General features: G+C 51.3%; 1 protein-coding gene across 1 annotated transcript in view; it reads left to right on the forward strand.

The window, feature by feature from the left end:
* MN1 (MN1 proto-oncogene, transcriptional regulator) overlaps positions 1–18,176 on the forward strand; it is a 54,149-nt gene extending 35,973 nt beyond the window's left edge. Inside the window, exon 2 of the mRNA XM_003905360.4 lies at positions 15,332–18,176. Within this exon, the coding sequence (XP_003905409.1) occupies positions 15,332–15,513 (182 nt within the window). The 3' untranslated portion in view covers positions 15,514–18,176. The remainder of the gene's footprint in view (positions 1–15,331) is intronic.
* The last annotated feature ends 3,791 nt before the right edge of the window (positions 18,177–21,967 follow it).

Raw genomic sequence — 21,967 nt, forward strand, 5'->3', positions numbered from 1 at the left:
CAGCCAGCTCCCGGCAGAGCCCAGCTTTGGCTTCCTGAGTTGGGGAGGAGAGCCCAGTCCAGAGGGAAAGCAAGTTGGGGGTTGTTTGCGGCAGGCGCACTTCTTCCTGGAAAGCCAAAAGCTGGATCTGCCGGAACGCTAGGGTGGTTGCCACTGAAGATGGGTGTGCCGGGTACAGGCACCCCGGGGGCTTTGTTCCCCGTTGTTTTAATGGAAATAATTAACCAGCTCCTTCTAAGCCCAGACCACCTCCTGCTGCTCCCCCTGTCTCTCTCCACCCCCTGCACCAGGCACACACCAGGGAGTGGGTAAGAAGACACAGCCTCTGGACTCACATAGACCGGGGTTCGAGTCCAGGCTCAGCCATTTTTGCTGCGTGGCCTTGGTTCTCACAGGGCTGTGCAGAGAATCCGGGCCAGCCCCGGATCAGTGCTCCACCCACTACCGTCCACCTAGTTCTCACTTGCCTGGCCGGTCACTGTCCACTTTGCCCATCACTCTGTCCTTTTGGAGTTGAAGCTGAACTGTTCTTTGCTGGGCAGGCAATACAGCCCACATGGGGGTCCTCAGAGGCCTTGCAGGGGTAAGTGCTGGGAGCCCCCGCTCGAGTCTCCCTCCTGCCTGACGTGGCCGACTCACTCGGCCTCGGAAAACCCACCTTTCTCCTTTTTTATGGATGTGTTCTGGAATTATGATTATTATTTTTTTAACAGCAACCCTCTGCTCCTAATAATATTCTATTGATTTTTAAGTAGAAAGAGAGGTTTCTGCTGTAGCCCAAGAAGGAAGCTGAGGGCCATAGCAAATGACGAGGACATTTCTGACTCCCTAAAAGTGACAGCATGAATCTTCATAGATCAGGTGCATGGACTGAGCACCTACTGGGTACGTGGCTTGCAACCTCCTCTTATGCGAAGTTGGACAAGTGACATCACGTCTCTGAGCCTCAGGTTCAAGGGTCAGCATACCTTCTCTGCAAAGGGCCCTATTTATAGCAAATATTTTAGGTTTGTGGGTTATACACTGTGATGGTTAATTTTATGTGTTACCTTGACTGGGTCATGAGGTGCCCAGATATTTGGTTAACCATTTCTCTGGAGAGCTCTGCCCCAGTGCTTACAATCTGATGCACCTCTAGGAAAACAGCCATAAACAAAATGTAAACAAATGAGCAGGGCTGTGTTCTGATAAAACTTTATTTACAAAAACAGGGAGTGGGCCAGTTTTGATTTGTGGGGTGTAGTGGGTTGACCCTAGCAGGGTCTTTATCTGAAAAATGGGACTAAGAGAATAGATGCTTCCTCCAAGGTTACATGAGGAATTATTGAATTTGAAAGAATGAACATGTGATAGGTACTAGCTGTAATTATGTTATTGTTAATATTATCATATGTCATTCTCCTGGCAGCCCTGCCCGGTAGGTCTAAGATCTCATTTCACAGATGGGAAAACCAAGACACAAACAGATTAAGTGACTTGCCCTCAACCCTTCTGCTCACTGTTGGATGACCTGGCACAGGTCCCCATTCCTCTCAGGCTTCCGATTCCCTACCTGTAGCCTCAGAGAGGACTTGGTGATGTAATGCACAGAGCATGATGATCACATCCATTCTGCAGAGGGGAAGCGGAGGCACAGGGAGGTGGAGTCCTTTGTAGAGGTCACCGCCTGAGATGTGGCAGGGCTGGAATGAGGAACTAAGCTGAATTTCTTGGGGCCCCAAGTTAGAGGCATCTGACTCAGAAGCTGCCTTGGGCACTGGGCCAGTCCAGTGAGACCCAAGCTCTCTCAAGGTACTGTTCCCATGGAAGTGGGACTCTTTCCCCCCACCTTGCTCAGAGTTGGAGAATACAAGGGACTTGGTTCTCAGTATGGGAGTATGTTTCTAAGTCAGGTGTTCTATGGCAAGGCTAGATGCATGAGGTGCAAGCCTCTTTATTAATTTTGATGGATTCTCGATGCTCCTTCTCTGCTTAGAAGCCTTCCTTGGCTCCCCATTGGTGGCAGGAACACGGTCTAACTTCTTCCAGTGGTCTCCGTGACTGACTTCACTTGAATTTTGCAGCCTCCTCTTCCCTCGTTTCACACCCATCCCTAAATCAGGGTCCCTGGGCCAGTCTCTTGCTTTGGAAGGAGTCACGCCTGGATTTGGAGTGCTCCTCTTGCCTTCTCTTCCCGCAGAGCTTGCTACTCATTCTTAACCCCCAACTTGCACACCCCCTCCTCTGTGAAGTCTTCCAGGATCCCCAGTTCTCCACTCAGATCTCACAACACAGGCCTGCCTTTTGCTCTGGTGGAGTTCCTGCTCTGTTTTACAGGTTCATGTTTGCTGGAATACCTCTCCCATAGGGTGGGAGCTCTTGGGGGTGGGACCTCTGTTGGGTTCCCCTCTCTGAGCTCAGTGCCCAGCACATGGCTGGAGGCACACGTGTGGCTGTGATCAGCTCATTGCCACGTTGTTAGTGGCCTCACGAGGATTCCCTTCCTCCAGGCTGCCCTAGGCCCAGGCTTGGGGAATTGACAATGGTAGCAGGACTTTGAGTGTTGGTTGGGTACCAATTCATCCCCCTCTTTGCAAGGAAGGAATGACCACACCCATTTTTCAGAGGAGGCAATGGAGGTGTCAAAGTGGTTGATCCAGGATCCCACAACCCCACAGTGGCAGGGATGGATTTCAAACCCAGGCCTCTGTCTCCAAAGTACATGACTGCCCAGCTGACCCCTATGCAAAGCCCTTCCCCGGGGATGAAGCAGTGCGTGGGAACTTACGCGGGTAAGCCGGCCCCTTGCCAGCTGTGCTGACCCGACACAGGAGAACACCCCAGAACTCCTGGCAGACCCATGGATGGGGGGATGAGGCAGGTGCTCCACAGGACCTGCACCCAAAGTATCAGCACTTTGAAAATGTGTGTTTTAAAAATCCAGACTTGCACTGAACCTCATTTTTCCTCCAATGGGCTGGAAGCAATGAGGTTCTAATTCCAAATAAATGTGAATGTTGTTTTTTCTCTTTCTTTCTCTTTCCTTCTTTCCTTCTTTCCTTCCTTCCTTCTTTCTTTCTTTCTTTCTTTCTTTCTTTTCTTTCTTTCTTTCTTTCTTTCTTTCTTTCTTTCTTTCTTTCTTTCTTTCTTTCTTTCTTTCCTTCCTTCCTTCCTTCCTTCCTTCCTTCTTCCTTCCTTCCTTCCTTCCTTCCTTCCTTCCTTCCTTCCTTCCTTCCTTTTCTCTCTCTCTCTCTCTCCCTCCCTCCCTCCCTCCCTTCCTTCCTTCTTCTTTCTTTCTTTCGAGATAAGCTCTTGCTCTGTCACCCAGGCTGGAGTGCAACAGCACCATCACAGCTCACTGCAGCCTCGAACTCCTAGGCTCAACTGATCCTCTCACCTTAGCCTCCCAAGTAGCTAAGACCATAGGCACACACAACCACACTTGGCTAATGTTTTATTTTTTATTTTTATTTTGAGACAGGGTCCTGCTATGTTGCCTAGGATGGTCTTGAACTCCTGGGCTCAAGCAATCCTCCTGCGTCGGCTTCCCAAAGTGTTGGAATTACAGTGGTGAGCCACCGCACTTGGCCTCTATTTGTTTGCTTGTTTTTTTTGTTTGTTTGTTTTTGTTTTTGTTTTTGTTTTTAATAAATAGAAATCATTATTTGTTGAATGACTTACCACTTGCCAGGCAGAATGCTAGGAGCTCAGTGAGGTGTCAGCACTGGTGCTTAGTTGCTCCAGTTTCTATGTGAGCATGCTGGGGCTCAGAGAGGTACAGCATCCTGCCCAGGGCCACTCAGTATGTGGTCTAACACTATGTGGGTGAATCTTGGGCAAGAAGGCAAGAAAACAGAGAGTGGGAGGACTGCGCTGGAGACAGGGCTGAGGGACTCTCAAATATAATAATAGTACTTACTGGTGACACTATTACCAGCATTACCGGTATTACCAGCAAATACTATTATTATATTTGAGAGTCTCTCCGGAGTGGCAGCTGCTATTTATGGGGTGAAGTCAGTCCCTGGCACTGTGCTAAGCACTGTGCTTGCACTGCCCCCGGGCCCTCCCTCCTATGAGAACGATACTGTCTCCATCCCCATTTCATAGATGAGGAAATTGAGGCTCAGAGGAGTGAATTTCCCCAGAACTGACGGGCTGTGCTGTTGCATAAGCACCCTGGCAACGCCGCTATCAGGAGGAAGGTGCAGGCTGAGCGACCAGCCCTCAGCCCCCCGGGGCCTGTCACATCTTAGCAGCATACAGGTCAGGAGTGGCCCGGGGGTGTGCAGGGCTGCATCTGTCACAGGTCACTGGCTGCGTGGCCGGAGGTGCCAGGACAAGGAGCCCAATCAGAGACGCCCAGGCCTGGTGCGAGGAGCCTGCTCTGTCCATCCTGCTGTCCGTGGCTGTCGCGCACTACCTCATCCCCTCCTTCAGGGCCAGGGACGGTCCCCAGGACCCAGCCTCCTCCTGCATTTCCCGGTCCTGCCCCCAGCTCCTGGCAGCCTGGTTCCGATGATGTCCTTGCAGCCTCTCCTCCGTGGAGCCCTCGGCCAGTTCTCAATCTAAATGACAGCTGCCCTCAGCCAAGTCAACTCAAATTAATTTCCGAAGGCTTCCAGAGGCCTGGCCCAGTCTCTCACCAGACTGCACTGCTGCAGCGGCCGGCGCGAGGCCTCTGCTTCACCCTCGTGGGGCCTGGAAAGGGGGGGCCTTGTAGGGCCCTCCCGCCTATCATGAGTTGGGAGGCTGTCTTTGCACCTGGCTCTGTGCCCAGGGCAGAAGGGGAATGCAGGCCCTCCCTGCCCCCAGGAGCCCCTGTCCCCGCCGTGTGCCGTCTCCTGTCAGATGGGGGAAGGTTGCAGCTGAAACTTCAGTGACATCAGTGGTGAGGGAAGAAGCGTTGAAGGGGTGGGGGGCTGTCGGATTTTGTCCTCAGCTTCTCTGTCACCCTGGGAAGTTCTCATCCCATCTGCGAGCCTCGGGCTTGTTTTCTTTTTCCCCAAAAAGTGAGAGAGAGAGAGAGAGAGAGAAATAAGAAGAATTAGGAAGTAAGAGGGAGGGGGAGAAGGAGAGAGGGAGGGAGAGAGATATGGATGGAGGGGCAGAAAGAAGAAGAAGAAGAGAGAGGGAGAGAGAGAGGATGGATGATGGACAGAGGGAGGGTGAATAAGAGCAAGACCTGAGGGAGAGAGAGAGCGAGCAAGATCGAGACAGATTGAGAGGAGGAGAATGCTTGCAAGAGAGAAATTGGGGGTGGTGGTGGGGTGGGAGAGATTGAGCCAGTCACTTTGGCTAATGATGTTTCCCTTTTTCATGCGACTTTGATAAAAACCACATACTGTGACATCAGACATCTCTGGGTGTGACCTTGGCTCTGCGACTGGCTGGCTGTGTGACCCTGGGCCTGTGGCATCACCTCCTTGAGGCTCAGTGTCCTCTGCTGTAAAATGGGCTAGTGTGTCGGGCCCTCTCTCCCACTGGGTGTTGGGATCATTCACTGAGACCGACTGAGCCTGCAGGCCATGTTCACGGTCACGCCCTGGAACTGACTGGCACAGAGACGTGGTCTGTTTTCCTTTTTCTTTTTCTCGATTGCCACGGTGATATTATTGCTAGAAGTTGTCACTGATGAGGGGGAGAGAAAGGGCAGGAGACACAGGCACAGGGCTGGGCCAAGGAGTGGCTGGTCCCTTGGGCCTGCTTTGGGCTCTGCGTGGCCCTGGTGGGGTGCTTGAAGTGTCACTCAGGCTGTTGGCCACTGTCCCTCAGTCCCCATCCTTGGGGTTGTGGGTGGTGGTTCCTTGAGCTCAGGTCAAGGTGTCTCAGTGGCCTTTACTTAGGGAGAACTCCTGGACCAGCCTCTTGCCTATATCAAATGTAAAATATTTCTTTATTTTTTTTAGAGACAGGGTCTTGCTCTGTTACTCAGACTGGAGTGCAGTGGCATGATCCCAGCTTACTGCAGCCTCAATCTCCTGGGCTCAATAGATCCTCCTGCCCCAGCCTCCCAAGCAGCTGGGACTACCAGCATGCACCACCATGTCTGGTTAATATATATATATTTTTCTTTGAGATGGAGTCTCACTCTGTGGCCCAGGCTGGAGTGCAGTGGCGTTACCTTGGCTCACTGCAAGCTCTGCCTTCCAGGTTCAAGCGATTCTCCTGCCTCAGCCTCCCAAGTAGTTGAGAGTACAGGAATGCGCCACCACTCCCGACTAATTTTTGTATTTTTAGTAGAGATGGGACCATGTTGGCCAGGCTGGTCACGAACTCCTGACCTCAAGTGATCCGCCCACCTCGGTCTCACAAAGTGCTGGGATTGCAGGTGTGAGCCACCACGCCCAGCCAATGTCTGGTTAATTTAAAAAAGCTTTTTACAGAGACAGGGTCAGGCTGGTCTTGAACTCCTGGCCTTAAGCTATCCTCCCACCTGTTCCTCCCAAATTGCTGGGATTACATATGTAAGCCACCTCACCCAGCTGAAATGTGAAATCCGATTGCCCCAGAGGGACAGAAGGGATTTGTGGGGAGAGTTATACATTCACCCAAACCACTAGTCATTTTAGTGACTTGCCAAATAGGCCCAGAGAGGGGGATCACACAGCAAGCAAGGGGACAGAGCTGAGATGAAAATGTGAGCCATTCATTAAAACATTTAACAAATACTTACCAGGTGCCTACTGTGTGCCAGGAAGTAGGTGGGAGCCACGTGGGCATGTTGGCCCTCAGGGTTTCCAGGCCATTGTCACTAGAGGGATTGTTATCCCCTTCTACAGATAGGGAAACTGAGGCTCAGCAAGTAGACCCGCCCAAGATCACAGAGCTAGTGAGGGGCAGAGTTGAGATTCAGACCGTGGTGGGCTTTGAACTCAGATCTCCAAGCTCAGAGCTGAGACAACCTCTAAGCTGATGCGTGTATGGGAGGGTTGGGGTGGGGGCCAACCGTGAAGTTTAAGATTTGCTGTTTTCTCACTTGGTTGGTGGCCATGTAGACCCTCTTTCTGATCTCTGACTTCTGGCTGAGATTTGCTGTTTCTGCCCCTGAGCCCAGAGTCTTTGAGTTTCCCAGGCCCCATCTATCTTTCTATGGAAGGGGACGTGGCCCAGGGATCAAGTGTGCACAGGCAGCCAAGGCAGGGTCGTTCTTGGGGTTGTGGGGCCCTGCAAATGGGTTCTAGTTGGGCCGGGGGGGGCCAACTCCACAGGGGTCAAGTCCTCCACATTCTCAGTGGTGCGTTCTTGGAGACAGGTCTTAGCGCTGCAGTCAAAAGCCTGTGACCACCAAGCACGGTGGCTCACGCCTATAATCCCAATGCTTCAGGAGGCCAAGGCAGGTGGATTGCTTGAGCTTATGAGTTCGAGACCAGCTTGGGCAACATGGTGAAATCCTATCTCTATAAAAAAATACAAGAATTAGCCGGGCGTGGTGGCGCACGCCTGTAGTCCCAGCTACTTGGGAGGCTGAGGTGGGAGTATTGCTTGAGCCTGGGAGGCAGAGGTTGTAGTGAGCTGTGATCATACCACTGCACTCCAACCTGGGTAATAGAGCTAGACCTTGTCCAAAAAAAAAAAAAAAAAAAAAAAAAAAAGCCTGTGACTGTACTTTCTACTGGGCAAGACTGTCTACTCCTGTGACTTCTGTCTGCCCTGATAGCTGGTAGCATTTTCCTGGGCACCTGCCTTATGCCAGGCACAATGGAACCTTATCCCCTTCCCATTTCACAGAGAAGGAAGGTGAGGCTCAGAGAGGGAAAGTGACTTGCCTAAGCTTGAGCTGCTGGGAAAAATGCCAGGAACCAGGATACAGACCTTGGCCATCTGACTCCAAAGTCCCCCGTGATGTTTTCTGTGTTTTGTGGCCTGTTGGTGAGCGACCCTGACCTCAGAACACCCCTCTGCCAGAGCGAGATATGTGAGCATGTCCCTGAAGCCAGCCAGGCTGCAGCTAGCAGTATCATTACCATCATGGTAGCCGGGGCCAGGGTGCTGTCTGCCAGCAGGGAGAGAAGTGTACATATCTCAGAGTAGGGGCATTGGGGAAACATCGCCATGGGGCTGACAGCCAGGTAGGGTGGCAGGAGTCACCTGGGGTGGGGAGGGGCAGGTGCGCTAGGCAGAAAAAACCGTAGCAGCAAAGGTGTGGAGGTGGAAGGATCAGGACTCTGTTGAGGGAATGTATAGCTGGGGCTTGCAGTGCAGGAGAAAGCACTGAGATGAGGTTGGAGGCCTGAGAGGGAGTCGGGCTAGGGCATGCAAAGCTAGGAGGTACTGGGGAGCCATGGAAGTTTCAAGCAGGAGAGAGGCCTGCTGTGGTTGGTGCTTCAGGAAACTCCTCCAGCTCACAGGTTTGGAGGGCAGTGTGTAAGCAGTGAGGCAAGGTGGCAGCTGCAGGCAGGAGATGGTGGGTGTGTGGGCCAGGGTAGGGCAGTGGGGCAGGAGAAAAGTGGGCAGACTTTGGAGGCAACCTCTTCGCTCCTTGGTGCCTGGGCTGACTGTGGGGGATGGGGAAGAGTGAAGAGTGACCTGGAATGCCTGGGGCTGGCTTGGATGCAGTGGCCCTGCCCTTCTAAGGAGGTGAGGAACAGAAAAGCTGCCAAGGTCTGGGGGTCACAGATAAGTGTGGGGCGGGGGGGCTAAGGGACTCCCAGGCTGTAGCACGAAGGCTCCAAGAGGTGGTGGCTCAGCCCTGTGGCCACCAGACCTGCCTCAGCTTCCAGGCCCATCGCCCAGCCCCCCAGTTGAGTGGCAGCTGTCACAGAACCCAATGTCTCCCCGCACCAGGTCCAAATAAAGGAAAAACCAAAATACACTTCCCTTTGTCGGAATCCAGCGAGGGTGAGTTGGGCGAGAGTCATCCGCTATTGTGTGCTGGGGCCCACACTGCTTCTTACATAAGCTCCGAGTTAAAAATACGCCCGGAATTCTCATTCTCTGGCTCGGCCTGGGATTGCACCCTGACCCCAGCCTCGGCAGCTTCCAGCACCCACAGGGACGAAGAAACTGCCCCATGGCACGAAGCTAGCACATGGCACTTCTAGCTCTGGCTGCCTCCAGTGCCAAGAACAGTAACAGTGGGCTGGGCGTGGTGGCTCACGCCTGTAATCCCAGCACTTTGGGAGGCTGAGGTGGGCAGATCACTTGAGCCCAGGAGTTTGAGACCAGCCTGGGCAATATAGCAAGACCCCATCTGTACAAAAAACAAAACGAAAACCAGAGGCTGGATTGCAGGCCTGGCTCTGCCTCTGACTCCGTGTGACCTTGATCAGGCTCTGACTCTCTGGACCGTCTTTCAGTTCATCTGTAAAGAGCAACAGTAGTACCAGGTTAGGGGATTAGAAGGAAAAATGTGGCCAAGCATGGTGGCTCACCCCTGTAATCCCAGCACTTCGGGAGGCTGAGATGGGAGGATTGCTTGAACCCAGGAATACAAGACTAGACTTGGCAACATAGTGAGATCCTCATCTCTACAAAATAAATTTTAAAAAATTAGCCAGGTATGGTAGTGGGCACCTATAGTCCCAGCTACTTGGGAGGATGAAGTGGGAAGATTGCTTGACGCCAGGAGGTTGAGGTTGCAGTGAGTTCTTTTTTTTGTGCCACTGCCCTCCAGCCTGGGTGACAGAGTGAGACTCTGTCTCTAAAAGAAAAACAGCAACAGCAACAACAGAAGAATGGTAAGTGTCAGAGCAGCTACCCTTTTTTGACAAAGGGCTCACCGTATGTTGAAGGCTTTCCAGCTATCATCTCACTTAATCCTTCTAGCAGCCCGTGAGGTAGGTTCTTTTATTCTTCCCATATGACAGAAGAGGTTAGCACCTGGCCTGGGCCATGCTCTGGGGGAGTACCCAGGGAGCCCTTGATATGGGCAATTGTTGGGCTCTGTCCTTCCCCCCAAATGCCCCTGGCTTTCCCTCAGGTAGGCAGCGGGGCAGGAGGTGGCTGGGTCAGGAGTCTCCTTCCCTGGGGCTCAGTGGTGGAACTGTGGCTGGGAGAACCACCAAGGCAGCCCTTTGCCTGGCGTGGGAGGTGGCAGCCACCTCCGCCCGGCTCACGACGCCTGAGCACGTGGCTCACCCACATGGAAACCTGGTCCGGGGATTTTAGTGCAGAGCAGGGTGATGATGAGGCCTATTTTGCTGACTTTAAAGAAAAAAAGAAAACTCGGCCCCCTCTACGGGTGGGTGGCATCTCTAGAAGCAAAATTTAAAATGCATCATCCCCAGGTAAACGTCCCCTCTTTTCCATTCTCCCTTCACCCCAGGCACAGCCTGCAGAAGGGTCACTCAGCCCTCCGTGGACCCAGCCCTGCAGGTCCCCACTGTCACCTGCCGGCTGGCCAACAACATCGACAGGCTGTACTCAGAGCCAGTGTTGGCAGGAGCGCCCCACGTGCTAAGCATTTTGCATGGATCATTTCACTAAATTCTCCTAACTGCCTCCATGACGGCCAGTCCTATTATTTTCCCCGTTTCGTAGAGCCAAGGTTCTGAGAGATGAAGCGATGTGCCCAAAAGTTCCTTGCTCCACGAATGGTGGCCGCTATCATCGTTGAACCCTGTAAGAGAAATGGAGTGACTTGGAGTTATTCACGCAATTGCTTTTTTTGGCACCTGCTCCTGGTTCTCTCCTTCCCTTAATGGAACTTACTGTCTCCATTGTGGATGGAGAAGTTTGGAAGACAGAGTCCGACGTGGGTCTTGTGATTGCAGCGGGGTGAGCAGGGGGCAGCCTGAACCTCTGCAGCATGATGACCAGAAGAAATGCTGTGGTGTTCAGGGCAGGGGTGACGGGGTAGTAGGAAGAGGCTGGAAGATCAGCAAGGATTTGTGCCATGAAGAAAAGCTGAGAAGTGCTTTTGGGAGGAGAAACAGCAGGGGTGTCTGTCTCAGCTCTGGGCCTTGACCCTGGGCATGGGGCGTGAGGTGGTTCTTTCTGATCGTATCTGTCCTTAAAAACCGTCCTTCAGTCTTTCCTTGCTGGGCAGGCGTGTCCATCAGTCCCCAAGAACCAGAGGCCCCCCCCCTCACCCCCCCCCCCCGTCCCCGCCCAGTGCTGCCTGAATCAAGTGAGGCACACGAAAGGTTATCTGTTTTGAGACGACGTTGCCCCAGCCTCTGGGACTGACCCCCCAACATGTACATGGTATTGCCAGTCTCTTGTGAGGTTGCCCCACGCTGCTGTTAGCTGGACTCAGCAGGAATCACCATCCCCAAATTGCAGATGAGGAAACTGTGGCTCTGCAGACAGGAGCTGCCCAGGTACAGGGCATTTGGGATTCCACCCTGGCCTGACCAGCTGGGAATCCTGGGCTGAGAGGAGAGAGCCACACCCCTAGAGCTGGTGACCTGACCCTGGGTGACCCGTGGGTAGCTCCTGGCCCTTCAAGCCTCAGTCTTCTCATCTGTCAAATGGGGATGAAGGGCGCTTCATAGTCAGTGCACTGGACCCAACTGAGGGCCCAGCGCATGCAGGATCCAGAGGTGAACAGGCCAAACCTGCCCCTCTCCACATGGCCACAGTCTGATGGGGGAGGCTGATAATCAAGTGGAAAACAGAACAGCACCCACTGGGTTCTGTGGTGTCTGCCAGTGCCGGGCGCTGAGTGACTCCAGGGTCTCCCTCAACCCTGGGAGCTTGGGAAGGGGGTGGTTTTATCTCTGGGTCCTGGTGTGGGGGCTGGCATGCTTGCCGCCTCGAGGAGTGGAGACTGAGGGCCTCTCTGGAGCTGGGGCAGGCCGTGACTTGAGGCGGCTTCCATGAGACTGATTTATCGGCAGCGACTCGGCAGCCCTGGGGAGCCGCGGTCTGAGGGCGTGTTAGGTCCCCCTAGCTGGAATGAATCCGGCGGGAGGATGAGTTCAGTCATGCTTGGGTTGTCAAGAACTGAAGAATAATATTCTCTCTTAAAAATGTTCCCTGTGGATACCAGACTGGTAGGCTCTTTTGCTCATTCTAGGCGGAGGCTGGGGAATCCTGCACCCATGCTTTGTGACATCTGGCAAGCCTCTCGCCCTCTCTGAGCCCAGGGTGGCCCTGCCAGGGTGGGGAGAAGGGGCCCCCCCACTGATGGGCTTGCTGGGGGATGGAGTTAGATAATACATGGAAGTGTTCAGTTGTGTGCCTGGGACGCCCTCATTAAGTCCACCCCTAATAAGAACGGCAATGGTTTCTGGCATTAGCGCACCGCACGCTCATGTCTGAAAGCATCTTTAGAAAATCTGGCCATTTGCGTCTGTCTTACCCATTGCTTGGCAGACGCAGCTTCCTCTGCCCGGTGTGTTGCTCAGGAATTTTCTTTCACCTTCTGGGTGCTTGCAGCCCCAGAGCAAAGAGTTTCTCTCTCCTTTGGCAAGGAGCTTTATCCCTCGGAGTCTGTTTCCTCATCTGTAAAGTGGGCACAAGCATTGCTGTGTTCATTCCTTGAGATAATGTGTGCAAAGTTGGGGAAATATCCCCCTTTCAGATTTTCTTTCTTTTTCTCTCTCTCTGTGGTAGGTACTACTTCCCTCACCCCACCCCCGCCAATCCAGATCTTGCAGTGCTGGAATAAAATTCCTTTGGAGATATTAAGCAGGGGAGGGTGGAGGGGTCACTGGGAACAAGGCAAGCATGGGTTCAAGAGCAAAGGTTCGGGCACTGTGCCTCAGTATTGCCAGAATCCAGGGCCTGCCATGTTCCTGGAAACCCTGCCTCTGATGCCTTAAGCTTCCTGGGGTACCTTCTCTCCAGGAAGCCCTGGGTGGGGTATTAACAACATCCAGATTTCACCACTACGAACTAGCTTTGAAACCTTGGATTCAGAACCTCAGTTTCTCCTTCTGTGAAATGGGGCAAAGACTTCTGTTTCATGGCCAGGAACATGCCCACCTGGCTGGGCCCCAGGAAGTAATGGGGCTTTAGGGGCTTCTAAGTGGCTGCAAGGCCCCCCTCACCCCTGACCCTCCCAGATACGAAAGACAGCCCCAGCAGCACTGTTTGGGGGTCTCTCTGTGTGCCAGGCCATTACAAGGCCCCAGGGGAGATGACGTCATCCCCATTTTACCAGTGGGGAAACTGAGGTCCAGAAGAGCCTTGGCCACATAGTAGTGGGGCTGTGACTCCAAAGTGACTGTGCTTTGGTCACAAAGAGATACTGTTTCCGGGCCTCACCATCAGCTCCAGGAGAAGGGTGGGGACAGTGTCTATCCTGTTCCATGCTAGATCCGCAGGCTTGTACCATGCCTGGCATATAGAAGGTCCTCAATAAAGGCATGTTAATTGCATGAATGAATGAAGTGGCCAAGGAAGGCGCCTTCCTCCCCAGCTCCAGCTCCTCCCAGCATGCAGATCCCAAAGCAAGGTGTCTCTGGGGCTCCAGGGTGGGGGCCCCAAGCCCAGTTAGTCATGGCCTGTCCTCAACTGCCTGGGCCCATCCCTCTGGGAGGATTTTCTCTGCACGCAGTGGCTCAGCTCCTGGGGGAGGCCTCCTGCTTAATCCCAGAGGGCAGGGCGGGCGGGTGACTCCTGCCTGGCACAGGGCCCTTGGCTGGGCTTGCACAGAGGATTGAGGGCAGGCCGGTCGTGGAGTTCAGTATCTGGGTGTGCTCCCTCACCTGGAGCAGAGCCCCCCGCCCCCAATCTCAGCTTTTTTTCACTTCTACTGAGGCAGAAATTCAACATCAGCCCATATTCAAACCCAGCTTTCTGTCCCTTCCAGGCTGTGTGACCGTGGGCATACTCTAAAGTCAGACTCTAGGAAATGAGAATAATGAGAGTCTTCATTGACATATGGCAGGTCTCAGGACAGAGCCAGTGGTCACATGGTAGCCGTAAATGAGAAGTCCTGCAAATTGCCTGCTCTGGTCTAATTTATACTAAGATGTGAATGGTTGTCAGACTCCTTTCTCCTCAAGCACATTTAACACAGACATCCCTGTGATCTGTGGTGCTTTCTGGCATTGTGTGACTCAATGAGAAGGGGGATCAGGGGATTTTCATTAAGGGTATGGGAGAGGAATAGACTCCCCCACCCCAGGCACCCAGAGTCCTTTCATGTAGCAGCTGAGAATGGTGCTTTTGTGCTGGTCTGACCGGGGAGCTCAGATTCTCTGTCTTTCCTGCTCTGAACACTTCACCCTCTGTCCTTGTGAAGACAGCACTTTATAGTTTATACAAACACCTTGTACATATCAACAGCCTAGTTGACTAGCCATCATAAGGAGGTGCATGAGCCGGGCAGACACCCCCATTTTCAGAGGAGGGGACTGGCCTTGGGTCCCTTTGTGGAGCTAGAACTGGATTCTCTCAGCTGTTACGTTGGAGCTGTGTGACCCCAGGAAAGTTTCTGTGCCTTTCTGGGGCTCAGACTTCTCATCTGTAAAATGGAGTCTGAGAAAGCTATGGCCAGAGCATAGGAGGGAATGAAAGACATAGGCAGGTGTCCTGAAGGGCTCCTCCTCTCCCATGTCCCCACTCTCAAAGTCACTTCCATGGAGCCTCAGCCCCTGCACACCAGTGAGGGGCAGAACCTTCAGAGGTGGGAGGGGGCTGAAAAGGGAGCAATTGGAAAGTCCTGGGGAGTGCTTGGGGCTTGGGGAGTGCTTGAGGATTGGGGAGCACTTGGGGCTTGGGGAGCTGTGGGTTTCTAGCCTTTGTGACTCAGCTGTGCCAAGCTGGGTGTCCACAGGCACCTTCTCCATCCTTCCTGCTCCTCTGGGAAGGGTGCTGTGACTCCACACTTTCTCCTATGTGACTTGGGGCAAGTCATTTTCCCTCTCTGAGTCTCAGTTTTCTTAGCTATAAAGCAGAGGTGATCATCCTTACTCCTGGAGTTGGTATGCAGTCTGGCACATTTTAAGAAAGTTCCCAGCTCATGGTAGACCGTGAGCAAATGTCTGTCCAGAGGATGACACACAAACAGGCTGTGTTCTGGACCCAGACAATCCTCCCCTCCACCCTTTCACGGCATGTGGCGAACTCCTACACATCCTTTGATGCCCAGTTTAGATGCCCCTCCTCCAGGAAGCATTCCTGACTTAGATCATGTCCAGTTAATCTTTTGGGAACTCTGGTGCATCAGAGATGGGCAAACTCTTGAGTTTATCCTGCCTCACTTTCCTATTTCCCAGTGGGGAAACTGAGGCCCAACAGGGTGGGTCTTCCCTTGGCTGAGATCTCACAGATGAATCAGAGGTAACAGCAGGAGGATTCAAAACAACATCTCTAGATCCTCCAGGACCAGCTTTAGCCATGGAAAGAGGGCGTGGACGGTGCCTCTCTTGTATGCCTCTGCCACTTTGGCCCCCATTATGGTGTCCCTCAGAGATGAGCATGCCACTAATGTCCTCTCTTCCTTCTCTCTCCACAGCCCACGACCTCCCGGCAAACAAGGCCTCAGCAACCCAGCCTGGCAGCCACTTGCAGTGCCTGTCTGTCCACTGCACAGACGACGTGGGTGACGCCAAGGCTCGGGCCTCCGTGCCCACCTGGCGGTCCCTGCATTCTGACATCTCCAACAGATTCGGGACATTTGTGGCCGCCCTAACTTGAATGACAAGAAAGACCCCCTCCTCTACCAGGCCCTTCCCCTCCCCTTCTCTGTCTCCTTCCCCCTCAACCTGACCCCACCCCTCTGTTAATTTGAAAGGGCCACTATTGCTGAGTGTATGATTTTTTTTTTTTTCTCTAGGTTGGTACCTGCTTAGTGGCATATGGACCGGAAAGGGTTAATTTAAAATGGGGGGGGAACCTCAAAAGTTTTTTTAAAAAAGAAACTTGTCTGCCACAGTATGTTACCAGTGTTAACCCTTCTGCAGTTAGCAAACTTTTGCTTAAGCCTTTTTCCTCTAGATACTCCCCATGTTTCGGTAATCTTGGCATACATTTTTTAGATGACCTCTTTCCTTGTTTTATTTTCATGCTGCTGTATGTCCAAGTATTGTTATTTCATAATAAGACAAGAGTTGCTTTCTTTTTTATTCTTTTTCCTTTTCTTCCCCCCTCCCCTTTTATTTTCTTTTTGCTTTGTTCACTGCTTATTAAAATGGAAATCCTGGAGAATAGTAGTTCTGGAATATTGCCGGGTGAAAGTCAAATTGTCTTCACAATATTATATATTGACACCCAAGTGTCATCAGTTAGGCAGGAGCCAAACAGTGAATGCCCCCCTTAGGTATTCCGCCTGGGATTTTGTTTTGTCTGTTCCCTAAGAAAATATATTTTCGTTCCTGCAAACACAGTGCTCAGCCTTCAGTTCCCTTCCACTTGGGTTCTCTCTTCTCCTGCTGGAAGCCGCCCCTCTCTGCGATGGACGTGAGGACGTGTCCAGCTTTGCTCTGTGGGAAGGAGTTGGAATGTTCGACAGTAGTGTTTTCTCTCCTTTTCTGGGCCTCCTCGCAAATGCCCAGGCCCTGCATTTTCACGCTGTGCTAAGCAGCCTTTGGTCTGCATGGGGGATGGTGTGCTCCCAGCCTGCAGTCTTTGGAGCCAGGTTGCTGTCCTTGCTGCAGTCAGGCCAGCTGTGCCTCGGGCGCTGGAGTTGGAGGAGGCTGAGTTCTCAGCCCTTTCCCTTTTCTGAAAGCTGTTCCTGGCCGGGCATCCCAGGGAAGAAGGAGGGGACTGTGTGTATCTCCTCCACCTCTCCCATTCCATCCCCAGTCCAACCTGGGCAACCCCACCCCCGGATGAGGCACCCTCTTGCTCAGCCTGCTCAGCCTTCTCTGAGCCTGGGTGTCTTTCTTTGCAGGGATCTGCAGACTCCCGAGGGCTAGAGGACGAAGAAAGAGAATATAACAAAATGACTTTGATTCCTATGCCTTTTAGTTTTGAACCCTGGAATTCTTCTGCCCCCTCCCCAACTTTTGATGGAATCTTACCCTGTTGCAAAACTAGAGCCATGTCCCAAGCATCTCACAAAGGAATAACTGCTTTGAGCAGAGATGAGTGGTGGTTGGCATGGACAGGCACTTTTGGGTGCTGTTGATGCCTGCAAAAGCCATTTATGGCTTGTGGTGGGGGGCATATAGATTCCCGGGTGGGTTAGACAAGAAGTGACTGATACCACTTCACCCAAATCGGTGATGGTTATATTTAATTTCAGTTATTGTTATCGAGCCTGTCTTACTAAAACGCTCCACTTTGAGCTCCTCCACCCCCTCCAGGTCCTCAGAGTTTGCAGATCCGGGCTTTTTTTAGCAAGTGACCTGAAGGCTCTGGGCTCACCATACAACACCCACATTGTTTATTTCAAAGAACTCTTCAGCAAAGGGAGAGGAGCTTTCAGAAAAACCTCACTCTTTCCCCTCCCTTCTCCCCTCTTTCCTTCTGCCGGCCCTTTTGGCTGGGGTCTGAGTCTGCGGTTCTCGCCTGGGCAGTCTTGACCTGGGGCAAACCCCGGCTTCAGAGGGCAGACAAAGCAGGTGGCATGAATTGATCAGCGAGAAAGGTATGAGCCGAGGCAGTTCCTGCGTTCTGCTACAAAAGGAATGGAAAGGGAAGAGAATTTTCCCCCACTGTGGGCTGTGGGAGAGTTGACCGTATTCTGGACAAAACTCCGTGACCGCTCTGATTCTGCAGTGTACAGCTGTTTGAGAGCTTCATCATTTTACTTTTGAAACAGGAATGATTTCTCCTTAATTGCTTAAGGCCGGGGAGCAAAGTGTCTTAACTTCTGTCTTTGACTTTCCCAGCGTTGAGTCATCAACACTTTGCCAATTAGCTCATGGTCCTGGCAACCTCGGAAACCCCTGAAGTTTTAAAAACTTTCTCGCTCCCCACGACCCCCAGAATGAAACAGCTTTAAAAATAGCCTTAAGCAAAAGGATGTTATTTCATTAAATTTGGTTTAATGGAAAGAATAAAAGTAAATGAAAAACACACCCAACACACTAGACTCCGAACACTGGTAATCAGTACTGCATAGCAAACTCTTTAGAAAAGAAAACGAAAATGTTATTGCACATGTAAAATATGAAAACTTAACTCTGCTGTGTGTTAGGCAATCCTGTAATCTTTTTTGACTCTTAAAAGAAATTCATTTCTGAAATGCTTGGTTGGAAGACTGTGACAATAGCTCATGAAATTGAGTGTTATTTTTTTCTTTCTTTTTTAAAAAAAATATGTAAAGTGCAGTCTTCTGTATTCCTGCATATTGTATATACCTGTATATGTTTTCCTGAGCAGTTAAATAACAATAAATATGACGTTAATGGTGACTGTGGTATATTTGTGGGTGGGGCTTGCTTGCTTTGTTTCCCCCCAACTCTATCCCCTTTTTACATCAATCTCTTCAGATTCTATGGGATGTACGGGTGTAGGTTTGGATGCTGTAGTGTGTGTGTGTCTGTGTGTGTGTACTGATGTTGTTCTAAGTTGGGTCATTTCAGTATTTCTCAGCCTTGGCACTATTGACATTTTGGGCCTGTTAATTCTTTGCTGGAGTGTAAGGGGGGCAACTAGGCATTTTAGGAGGTTGAACGGCATTCCTGACCTCCACCCACTACGTGCCAGTAGCACCTCCCACCCTTGTGGCAACCAAAAAAAAAAAAAAAAAAAAACTCTCTGAACATTGCCCAACGTCTCCTTGGGGGAAAGATCCTTTGGGAGCCAAGAACCCTGTATCTGACTCATGTAGGAGGGAGGGGCAAGGGAAGTGCCCCCCAAGTGGCTGTGTAGGGTGATGCTTACGCTTCTGAGTTCTAGTGTTGAGTTTCAGCTCCTAGTAAGCCTGGGAACCTCCTGCAAGTTATGCAGCTTCTCAGCTCCAGCGTTTTCTCATCTTTGAAAGGGGTCTAGCTCATGGGGTGGTTATTGGAGACAATGTGTTGGACACAACATGTAGGAAGTGCTTCATAAGCATAAAGCATCAACATCAGCACCATGATCTGACCACAGGGCAGCTGATGGCAGTCTGGAGTCGCGCTGTCCTGGGGCGCATGCTGCTTCCTCTACTTACAGCCACGAACCTTGGGCAAGCAGCTTAACTGGCTTAAGCCCCTAGTTTTTTGTTTCTAGAGTGGAGCAAGTAACATCTAGCTGGAAGCTCACTGTGAGCACCAGCCCTGTAAAAGGATCGGTTTGCCTATGGGCCACGCTTTGGGCAGTGGCTTCACTCCAGCATCTGCAGCCTCAGACCTGAGGCCATTACAGACCCTCCCTGTTCTTCCCTTTTGGACCTTTACCTCTCAGTGTTTCTCAAAGCATGGTCCACAGAACCCTGGCCGCAGAAACACTTAAGGGCTCTTGTTAACTCCAGATTTCTGGCCTTGTGCTAGACTGCTGAATCAGAAGGTCTGAACTCTTATTTTACACATAATTATAACAGGTGCAGTTACCTTCTTTCACAGCCCGCAGCAGACCAGAGGGCTAATGTAGGTGGGCCCGATGCCAGGTTGGAGCAGGAAGATGAAGCAGAAATGATGGCGGCAGATTGAGAGCTGCAGTGCGGCCACTCAGTGTGGAGGCAAATAGCTTACACATGTCTCCAATGACTCTACCCCGGAAAACATCACACTAACGCAGCGTGTTAACAGAAGCTCCCCAGACTGGCATTAAGCTGGTAAAATGTTTAATGACATCCAGGAAATTCCCTATCTCAGGAGCAAAGAACACATTTAGGAAGATTACCCGCCATAGTTGCTTTGTCACTGGGGCTGGAATCTTGAGTGGAAAAACCTCTGCGGGCACTGGGTCTCCAGGTGGTAGGCAGTGTACTCTCTCTGAGCCTCAGTTTTCTTGGCTGTAGAGTGGACAGAAAGAGTGTTATGACCCCACAGAGCTGTCTATGGGAAGACTCCTGAGCACAGTGCTAGGCACAGAGCGGGAACAGGCATTGCCAGCCCCCTTCTGACACCTGGTGACACCTTTCCATTGGCATTTGGTAGGACACATCTTCCAGACCCTTCAGAGTTAGACATGGTGCTTCCACTTCCTGTGACCCGTCTACAGGATAGAATGACCATGGAGGAAATTTGCTTCCCTGGGACTGACTCAGAGACCTGGATTCACCCCTCACTGGTAACCAAAGGACACCATATAGGTGCAGGCAATTCAAACCGTTTCATTCCAACTCAACAGATGTATTCAGCTCCTATTATGTGGCAGAAGCGGAGGATCTAGGTAATAAAACTGCCATGAATCGAGAGCCACACTCAGTACTAGGCACTTTACAGACTAATATTTTCTCATTTAATCCTCAGGGCAACCTCATGCCAGGGCAGATTCATCCCATGTCCCAGATGAGGCAATAGGCTCGGGGAGATGAAGTATACAAGGATGTGCCGTCAAAAAGTGTCTCTGACTCCAGTTGTCATGGAGATCATGAATCATCCTGCTCTTAAAATACAGTCTAGAAAGAGGGAATAGGAGTGGATGGACAAGTACGTTGACAGTTAAAAGTGAAGGGAATATGCCCAGTAACCCATGGCGGTACAAGGTATGGATGTCACTCAGAGATTCATGAACCCCATGTGGGAGGCTTGGAAAAGGCTTTCTCCAGCAGGGCATGTCCAGAGAGGGTTTTGAAGGATGAATAGGAGTTCATCCTATTCATCCCAGCACATAAACTGAGCCTAATTTTGCAGAAGTTTTATTGTATTTTTTTTTCAACTTTTCAAGTTTTCTTTATATAGGTAATGGCATATTTATCAGAATATAAAGTTTTACAGATGAAGCCTCTATAGTCACCTAAATTTGGAAGAAGCTTAAAAAATCTCTTTAACCTTTAAAGGTCTCCTGCTCAGAGTGACAGTTGTATATGATCATGATCAGAACCCAAGGAAGGAGAAAGGAATGTGAAAGAATGATGAGTATTGGGTATGGGCATCTGGGAGACTTCAGGTTGGTGTCAAATGAACATATGAGTGAATGAATGAACTCTCAGAGGGCCTAAGAACCAAAGGACTATGGCACGGACTGGCACATTGTGGGGGTTGCACATGACATTGGGATACATGTTGGCCCTGGGGAGGACAAGGATGGGGTCTAGGCTGGCCCACCTTGCTGGTGGGGTCTTTCCATACTAACAGAGAAACACCCATCTCACACCTCAGAAAGAATGCCTTCTTCATTCTGAGTTGACAGTCTATGGGAACGAGGGGTAGAAGGCAGCCGAGGACCCTGGCCCAGCTTGGATTAGGAGGGTGGTGACCCTACCTGGACAGGACCCATGCATGGTGCAGAGTATGAGGAAGGTACACTATCCATCTGTGGCAGATGGATGTTGAGCGAATTCCATTTTTGCAGCCTCAGAAGGGGCCACGTTATCTGAAGAAAGATTCTGGACTAAATACGACAGGAAATTCAAAGTGTATGCTGGAGAGACACTGCTTTGGGCTTCCATTTTTCTTTCTCTACAGCAGAGTTGCACCATGATGGTCCCTGAGGTGACAGGGATCTGGTGGCCCAAGGCCCCATTGAATTTGGACATCTGCGGCCCTATGCCCTCAACTGCAAGTTATCAGAAGCTTCATTCTGAGATCAAATTGTTTTTAAGGGATTTAGAAAAAGAGAGGACCCTGGTTAGAGATGGGTCAGTCCTTAGGAGGGAAAGGAGAAAAGAGGGGGCAGGGAAGTAATGACATCACCCCCTCTTAAGGCCTAGGAGACATTTTCATGGGCGTTTGTGTAGGGCTTCTTAAAGTCACTCTGGGTTGGGGTCACTTGGGTTGTGTGTGAAGAGAAGAGGGGGCTTTTGGATGTGGTGGGATGCTGGGTGGGCCTCAGATTCCTAGAGTGGATGGATGAGCAGGTCATAGCCCAGGGTCTGGACTGCAGAGCCTTGACTCTTTGCACCTCAGTTTACTCATCTGTAAAGCGGAGAGAATGTTCACAGTAATGACCACTTCATAGGGAGATAGTGAGGCTCAAGTGAGGGTTTTGCACAGGTCTTGCTCACCGTAAGTGCTCAGTGACTATCAACCCTTTGTAACTTCAGGAATTGTGGATTCCTCTGAGCACCTACCACATGCTGGGCACTGAAGCGGAGGTGATGCAGGTATATGGTAAC

This window comes from Papio anubis, chromosome 16 (assembly GCF_008728515.1).
Source record: "Papio anubis isolate 15944 chromosome 16, Panubis1.0, whole genome shotgun sequence".
NCBI lineage: Eukaryota > Metazoa > Chordata > Mammalia > Primates > Cercopithecidae > Papio > Papio anubis.